The 9,114-nt window shown below is 46.5% G+C and overlaps 1 protein-coding gene across 1 annotated transcript; it reads right to left on the bottom strand.

Moving 5' to 3' along the window:
* Positions 1-434: 434 nt before the first annotated feature.
* Positions 435-9,109, bottom strand: LOC119649863 (viral IAP-associated factor homolog). Its single transcript, XM_038052233.1, has 2 exons — positions 8,919-9,109; positions 435-1,274 (listed from the first exon to the last, which is right to left on the bottom strand). The coding sequence occupies exons 1-2, from the start codon at positions 8,919-8,921 to the stop codon at positions 576-578; spliced, it is 702 nt and encodes a 233-aa protein (XP_037908161.1). The 5' UTR covers positions 8,922-9,109; the 3' UTR covers positions 435-575.
* Positions 9,110-9,114: the final 5 nt, after the last annotated feature.

Raw genomic sequence — 9,114 nt, 5'->3', positions numbered from 1 at the left:
AATGAACTCCGATTAAGAGATCTGTTGCACAGATGCTCAGGCTACACTGTTAAGCACAGTAGGAGGCGTATTTTAGAAGCCAAGTGCCATCGAACGAATTCCAATGCCGCCTGGAACACGTAGATAGCGACGATTTAGTAAATCGTGACACTTTGGGCAATGCCCCAGTGTAGGCCAATGCATTTTCATGTATCAACTGCACTACTCTGCTTGTACAGAATTATTGCTGTTTGCATCGGGTATTAATCTATAGCTGTCCGTGCCGTCAGATTTGGCATGCCTTAAAATTCATATTGTTGATGTTGCAGAGCGGAGAGAGAAACCTCAGACACTTTCTTTGTGATTGCTCAGCTCTAGATAACCCCAAAGACATTTCAGGTTGATTGGTTAAAATTTTGGGAAGCTCACTTTTATACTAAAAGAAAATTACTATTATGTTATGAACGTTATATATTTTTGAATAAAAATCCTTTAAAATATATCAACTTTGCCTTTCTTTATACAAAAACTGACGTTTTGTACATATTAAAACTAAACACAATTAAAACAAATAAATAATTAAGAGAAAATTATAATCAATAGTCATTTTGCAAGTCACTGAACATCTTATCTCGGATCTGGCGCTTTGGATCCTCTTTGATATCAGTTGCTATCGCACCACTCGTTCCTAAAAGATATTCAAATTCTTCTGCTGTCAATTTGTCCCCTCGCAATTCCAACGGCCCGACAAACTGTTTCTTCATCTGCCCTTCATAGTACACGAAAATGCTAGGACAATTCTTTTCAGGGAAATTGGCAATACACGTGGTAGCCACAGATCTCAAAAACTTCGTATGCGGGAATCTAACTGCGAGTTCCTTCATGTAATGGTGGATAATATTGCACAAAGGCACTCCATTCGCGTACAAATGCAGCACCACCCAGATTTCCTTTCCGGCGTTGTTCACCTCGTCGACGTAATCCTGCCCGGAAATTTCTCTAACACAAGCGAATCGCGGTTTCTCCGCAAGCAGACGCATTTCGGCGATTCGTTTGCGCCGGTATTCTTCGAGAATGGCTTCGTCTTCGGAGTCTTCTAGTTCGTCGAGCTCGTCTAGGGTCATGTCTCCAAGTTGTTTCTCTCGTGGAACACCATTTGTTTTCTCTTCGATGGCATTTTCAATCATTGAGACAATTTGATCTTCGGAGATTTCGGCTTCTTTTTTCTTGGGCGGGATGATGCCTTTGGCGCGAAGGACGTCATTCCATTCGGTGTCTTCATCGTAGTTGGGTTCCTGGGGAAAAAAGGACTGGATTAATGGTTATCTGTGTGATTGATGGTATATTTTTGAGCCCTCAATTGAATAAAATGCGTCAGAAGTATGAGCATTTTGAATAAAGGAGCTATCAACCCGAATTTGAAAATCGCATTCTATTGTAAATATGTACATGTTTTTTTTTCATCCCCACGCTCAGGGATCTTATAGGGCCTTCGTATGGTGACTGAAGCGGCTTTCGGGTGGCATCAATCCTCACCAAGGGCTGTGGACCGTTGGCTGCGCATGAGGGGGTAGCGGAGGCGACTTCAAGTTGGCAACGACCTTCCGTAGCGGACGCAACAATCTGTTCTTTCCAAACCCATCTATTTTGTTGAGGACCAGGTCGCCGGGAAGAAGTAGGTTCTCCCCGTATACCAGATCAGCATAGCTGGTGGCAAACTTTACGTGGTGGTCAGTACGGAGGCCAAGCAGAATGAAAGGCAAGACCTGCGACCAGGCGGGATCGTTGCGGTTGCTTTAAGCGTCCGATGCTAACGTTCCAGCATCCCGTTTGACTGCGAAAGGTATGTGGTTGTCCATTGGCATTTGAATCGTAGGAGCTTTCCTAGCTCCAAGAAGAGAATAGATTCGATTTGTGTTTCCTGGTCTGTGATAATGGCGGGAACACCAAAGTGCGGAATCCGACAGGGGGCCTTAGTACATGATTGTGTTGTGATGTCCTTCAGAGGTATTGCTTAAGGCCATCGCGTAAACTGATCAACGATCGTGAGGCAATTCTTGCATCTGTGCGAGTCTTGTCGAAGCGTATGGTGTGTAAGCAAGCCTAGTGACTTTCCACCTCTGGCATGTGATGCAATCTTTGGCCGAAGAATTCAATTCCTTGTTAATGGACGGCCAGAAATAGATAGAGTGTGCAAGATCTTCCACCGAGCGAAAAACTTCCTTACGAAAAGCGGCAAAAATATATATGGCCTAGTTCCATTTTCGGAGATCAAACAGAGGAAGGCGATCCGAAGTTGGAGCACTCCTTGAACGTGTATTTGGAGTCTGACTGGAGGCTCTGCAAAACTGCGTGATTCTTCTGGGCGATTGCCGAAGAAACAACTGCTGCTGGGATATTAATCTCATCGATTCGGGATAAACCGTCAGCGAATAAATTGCTTTACCCGGACACTGGTTGAATGTTAAGCGGCGAAGTTTGCGGATAGACGCTCTATTGGACGAAGGAGAATGGCCTGCATTCAAAAGAGAGACGGAACTACTTGAAGCTCAAAAACCCGATTAGTAATTCACGATCGTAGACTCTGTAATTTCATTGAGAGGTGCTGCTTGGTGTTTTCAAAAGTTTGGTCAGCTTCTCGAGACCACACTTAGGCACCATCTTCTTTAAATCCACCCAATTACTGGCCTATGCAGACGATATTGACATCATAAGAAGAACAACCCAAGTTGTACAGTCTACCTTCATCCAGACCGAGCAGGCGGCGCGAGATCTCGGGCTGCACATTAATGAAGGCAAGACAAAGTACATGGTGGCAACGTCAGCGCAAAAAAATCAAAGAACGAACAACATCGAGATATGAGACTTCAACTTTGAGACCGTTGGTAATTTCTCCTATCTAGGGTCGAACCGATAATAGCTACGACGATGAAATCCACGCACGGTTGTTGGCTGCCAACAGAGCCTATTTCAGCTTACAAAAACTGTTCCGCTCGAAACATCTCCCCATAGGGTCAAAGCTCTTACTGTACAAGACTATGATCTTGCCAGTCCTCATGTATTCCTCGGAGACTTGGGTTCTTAGCAAGAAGAATTGCGAACTCTTGGCCGCGTTCGAGAGAAGAATCCTCTGAAGAATTTTTGGCCCCCTACATGAGGATGGACGATTCCGTAGCCTACATAACGACGAAACCTGTAAGCGATACCATGCCCGTCTGGTTGTGGATAAAATCCAGCTCAACAGGTTGCGGTGGGCGGGTTACTTAATCTGTATGGATGAGGATGATCCAGCCCGGAAAGCCTATAAGGGCAATACCTATGGTAGAAAAGGAAGACAAGGCAGACCCTGCCTGAGATGGAGCGATGGTGTAGGTCAGGGCGCCAGACAGCTTTTAGGGATATCGAATTGGTGAACTGCGGCGCAAAATCGGGGTGTCTAGAGTTCCTTATTAAGACAGGCCTAGGCCCGATACCGGTTTTTTGCGCCGTTGATGATGATGATGAGGCCTTAGAGGCATTGGCAATAGCAGATCTGACGTGAGGGTTGGATTTCAGTTTGTTGTTGAGGGAGATTGGCTTGAGTGTGTGATTGGCAATCCGTAAATGCAGGTTTTTGCTTTCTGGCACTGTGCGCCAGTGGCATTTCTCACTGTGGTTTCTGAAGCAAACAACCTCGGACTTAAGGAAATTAACGGTAAGAGCCCAATGGTTGAAATAAGCGATGACCCTATTGGTTAGGAGATTGAGAGAGAGAGGGAAGCTGGTGAGGGCGTGAAACCACTCGCATATAGGATTATGTCATCAACGAAAAGGATCCCTCCTGACGCGGGAGGACCATTGTCGTTGGGGGAAAAGGGTGAGTGAAAGGTTGCCTGAGTGGCCGTTGGCGTGGGGAATAAGTTTACGGGAGGGAGGGGAATATCGTGGAGGAAGATGTGAAAAAGTTTGGGGCCTAGAATAGATCCCTAAGGGACTCCTGAGTTTACCGGGAAGTCGATGGAGCGAAGTCCATCGAAGCGCGGCAAGTTCTGTTGGAGATGAAGTCTGCGAGGATTATGAATAAGGGGAGGGGACTATTGGACTGAATTAGTTTGTAGAGCAATCCCTCCTTCCAAACTGAATCAAATGCCTTTTTGAGATCTAAGGCGCAGGCTACGGTGCAATGCCTGTTTTCCAGTTGATTGAGCATATGGTATTGCAGGTACAGGATTGACTGCTCGGTGGATCTGAGGTTTTCGAAGCCGAATTGATTAAGTGGAATGATAGGGGGTAGTGTCTATTGAGGTGACTTAGTAGGATACGTTCGAAGATTTTTCCAATATTGGAAAGAAGAGAGATAGGCCTCATATTTTTTAAATCGCCCGTGCACCCCTTCTTAGGGATAGGTGTGAGGAGGGCTGATTTCCAAGATGCCTGGAAGTGGCCGTTGTTGAAGAGGATGGCGAGACGTTCACTGATGGTAGGCGCACACTTCCGCAAAACAAAGTTAGGGATGCCATCGGGGCCCGAAAATTTTTTATTGTTGCACCGGGAAATTGCAAGTTCGACTTCTTCTAAGGAGGTAAAGAAGGAGGCGAACGGGCCTGTTCTAACTGTATCAGCCGGGCATCTGAGGGAAAAGGGGCAAAGATAAGACCCTTCCAAGCTCAACCTTTTATCGCTGACGGCATTGGCGACCACCGAGTTCCAGATGGGGTCCGCTGGCGATTTGGCTCTGAATAAGTGGTTCAAGTAGTCTACGTAAGCGGATATTTTTTCCTCAGGGGAGTGAGTATTTTTATCGGGTAGTAGCGACGTTAAGAGAAGATTTTTTTCTTTCACCCAATCGATTAATTATTGAGAAAACTTGTGGGCCAGGTTTGAGAGATTTGAGAAGTTTCTTGTAAGATGCATTTAGTTCGGACCGAATAGCTCCATTGATTTTGCTGATTTCGGAGAGGAGACGGTAGTCAGCATTGCATCTGTTCCGTAACCGGTGAAATAATCGTTTCCTGCGCTGCAGTAGTCTCTTTCTATCGCGGACTAAGAGGAGGATTGAGGAAGAAAGTGTTTGTCAATTGTAGTTTCGAAGGCAGAGATCACTTTTCGGATGTATGTATCTAGTTCAACATTAGAGTGAATGCGTGATTTGTCCAAGGGAGGGCCCACCGCATTGGCTATGTCGCGTTGGAAATCGTCCCAGTTTGTCAGATTGAAGGATCCGCGGATGGTGGAGTGAAGGGAGAATTTGCTGTAGATGTAGAGAGAGGGTGAGGGCACGATGGTCCTAGTGGGCTGCTAAAGAGGAGCAGCTAGTGACAAATGCTGTACGATATTATAAAGCCGTCTAGGAAAGAAGTCCCACGAGGAAAAGGTGGCACTCCCGCGTTAATGATGTCCGCGCTAAGGAATGGACCTGACTGTAACCAATCGAAGAGCACTTTGCCGTTTCCGTTGTTAACTGAGTCGCCCCAAGATACGTGTCTCGCGTTGCGGTTACCGCCGAGGATGAAGGCATCGAAACTGGTCGCGAGTTCCCAGAGTTCGGCCAAAATGGGAGTGAGATGACGACCTGTGCCGCCCGGGAAGTAGAAAGAGCCGATTAGGACTCGGAGGACGCCACCATCCCTGACAGGAAATCTGACTACTGCTAACAGGCAGTTTGATGCCAGTGCATCCGAAGGGATGCTATTTGCCCTTAGTCCCGCTTCGACTAGTGGTTGTGCCTCTGCTCGAGGGGTGCGGAAAGTGCTGTAACCGGAAGCATGTAGTTCTACGTTGGGGGCTTCCCTCAGTCTGGTTCCATTAAGGAGAGCGAGGTTGGGATTGGAATCCTCGAGGAGCTGGTGGAGAGCGAAACGCTTGTCGTTAGAAATTAGCGAATTAGTGTTGAGTGTAAGCATCTTCATTTTGGTTGTCTAGCAATTTGAAGAGGAATTTATTTATTTATTTAACGGACAAAAAACAGAGAGAGCTCCAATTAATTATTGTCCTCAGGAGGAGGAGGAGAAAGCAAAAAACTTATCCTACGTTTAAAACTACTTAAAGTAGGGAAGTTAAAAGGACCAAGCTGATTTGCATTATAATTTCGGCAAAGCCTGGGAATCGGGGAATGAAAATAGACTTCGAGCTCCGCGAAGGGCACGTTGAAAATATCTGTGTTACGTGTGTTATAAGAAGCAGGACGGCAGGTGATCTCGTCAGCGGCGGAGCAGTCCATCAGACCCGAGGAAAGTTTAAAGAATATGCATAGATCCAGATAGGATCTACGCTGTTGTAGGAAGGGAAGGTTTAGAAAGCGGAGGCGGGAGGGGTAATCTACACGAGGGAAGCTCTTCTTAAAGAAGAGGGAACGGGTGAATTTACGTTGCACATTTTTAAGGGCAAAACAATCACAGTTACGGGAGGGTGACCAGATCACGGAGCAATACTCGAGGGTATTCCTCACGAGGGAATTGGAGAGAGCTAAGGAGGGTTGGATGGAGTCAAAATCAGAGGAGGAGCGAAGAATGAAGACTGACAATTTTGCTGCTCGATTGATGACATCGAGGCAATGGGTGTCAAAGCGGAGCTTATTGTCGAAAGTGACTCCGAGGTCTTGAGTGGAATTTAAGCAGGGTAAGGAATGTCCGTCAAGCGAGTAGGAGAAAGAAGTGGGTGAGGATTTTAGGGAGTAGCACATAGAGTGACACTTTCTGACGAACCAGAGTGTCCAGGTTATTCTGAAGGGAAACACAGTCCATAGGCGACGATATAGCGGAAAACAGCTTAAGGTCATCTGCATAGAGCAAACAGGGACAAGTAAGGAGGGGAGGAAGGTCGTTAATAAAAAATAAAAATAGCAAAGGACCCAGAATAGACCCCTGTGGGACGCCAGAAGAGGGGGAGAAGGAGCGGGAAGTACAGCCGTCAAAAGAGACGCGGCAGGATCGGTTGGAAAGGTAAGAGGCAAGCCATAAAACAAGTGGTTTGGGGACGTTTAGGGACGAGAGTTTGGATAGAAGTATCTTGTGATTTACAGTGTCGAAGGCTTTCGCGAAGTCAGTGTAAATGGTATGCACTTCTTGCCGTGAATTTAGACATTTGGCGACAAAGCTGGTAAAGTCAAGCAGGTTGGAGGCAGTGGACCTACGTTTAACGAAGCCGTGTTGTTCTTTCACTATGTGTTGGCCAAAGTGGGCGGACAACCAGTCGCTGACATATCTTTCCAGAATTTTGGAACAGGAGGAGAGGAGGGAAATGGGACGATAATTCTCAGCAAGCGAACGATCGCCACTTTTGTGAATGGGGATAATGAGAGCCTCTTTCCACAAGCTGGGAAAATGATTCTCTTCAAGGCTTTTGTTGAAAATAAGAGATAGAGGAACGGAGATGGACTTACCAGTTTTGAGCAAAAAGGGGTTTGGAAGACCATCGTAGCCAGGTCCGACCTTGGCATCAAATTCGCCAATGAGGTATTCGACAAGGTTAGGGGTAAGAAGGGGAACGGTAGGCGATGCGGGGCAGGCTACATCTACTATCGGGAGGGATTCGGAGGAAGGGGGAGGAACATAGACTGACGAAAAGTAGCGGCAGAGTAAATCACAAGATAGTTGGGGGGAGTTAGCTGAGAAGCCAGAGAATTTAATGGACGGAGGGGATAACTGGGCGGGGCAGCGGAAGTTGCGAATGCGGGACCAGAAAGGTTTCAGGTTTCCGCGCTTTAGTGAGTCTTCCACGCTGGACAAATATTCGTTTCTGGACTTACGTGTTAAGGATTTCACCGAGGAACGAAAGGATTTGGAAAAAACTGAGTCAGCAAAGTTTCTAGAGGACAGGAACTTCTTTCTCGCAGTCTGTTTTTGACGTAGTTTTTTGTGAATTTCAGTGGTGAACCAGACGGGGTAAGAGCGTAAGCACTTAGGAAAGGAGGGAACGTAACAAGGAAGATCCGATAAAATGGTATAGAAAGTGTTGAGTTCTTGGTCACATGTAAATGGAGAGAGCAGGGGGACCCAGTTGATTGACGCCAGGGCTGAGTTCAGACCTTCGAAGTTCGCCTTACGAAAGTTGAACTTGGTAGGCTTGCGAGTGACAGGAGAGTGGAGTCGGGATATCTGAACATCGAAATTCTAAGTTCGCTTCGGGTTTGTCTTCAGGGGGAGACAGAGATAGTTGTGATAGAAGTCGGAGATTGTGTTCCACAGCGAGGAGAAAGACATATTGAATGAAGAAGCCCCTGGAAATGGGATGGAAGGGCTAAGGGTTTCGGGTCTTGCTCGACCCCTGGCCATTGCGGCGTAAGACGGGGCAGTGAGGGAGAGGCGGTCCAGTTGGCTTGAGGCAGAGTGTTAGGCTGCGAGACACGAACAGACGAGGGTCTGTCAAGGTAGGAGAAGAACGAAGCAGATCGGGAGTGCGGGATGTTTTTGGTTCTCTCTTTGCGCTGAATAGATTCCAGCTTTCCGGGGCACTTAGAGAAGTTGGAGTTTGCACATTTGAGGGGTGCCGCCGACCCGTTTTCGGCGTCGTCTTCTACAATCGAACGGGGGCAGTCCCTGGAGGCGTGTGGGCCCGCGCACTTCATGCATCTGGGGCCGTATCCGCAGTTTGAGAATATGTGACCAAATTGTTGGCAATTGAAACATTGGATGACGTCCCCTTTTCGGGGTTTCTCCCAGCTAATCGGTATTTTGTTTAATGACTATATTGGCCTCTGCCTTAGAGTTGATTCCAATTAGAAGGAACATCTGGGACTGGGTAATTTGAGGCCTACAAAAACGCGGGAGAGCTCTGTTGAGGTAAATTAATACAGACTCATCAAATATTAGCCTTCATGCTTAATGCCAAGCATCTAATACGATACAATACCACTCAATGAACTTTATTATGGACAAGTTGTCTCGAATTCTTGATTATTTACGAACAAATGACCATATAAGGCAACATTCACTGAACCACAAAGAAGACGACTTTCTTACCATTTTGCTGAGTTAAAACACACAAAACTATTCAAGATTTTAATTTTCTAGAACGAAATAAACAAATTTATCGCCAAAAACCCGTTCGAAACCTGTAAATCTGCCCGAAAACTAGAAACCCCGACACCGATTACTCATACCGCCCAGAGCAGCACGTTCTAGTCGATTGACAGCCGCTGTCACTTGGCCTTGTCAA

Source organism: Hermetia illucens, chromosome 2 (assembly GCF_905115235.1).
Source record: "Hermetia illucens chromosome 2, iHerIll2.2.curated.20191125, whole genome shotgun sequence".
Taxonomy (NCBI): Eukaryota; Metazoa; Arthropoda; class Insecta; order Diptera; family Stratiomyidae; genus Hermetia; species Hermetia illucens.
This window is presented reverse-complemented; position numbering and strand designations above follow the sequence as displayed.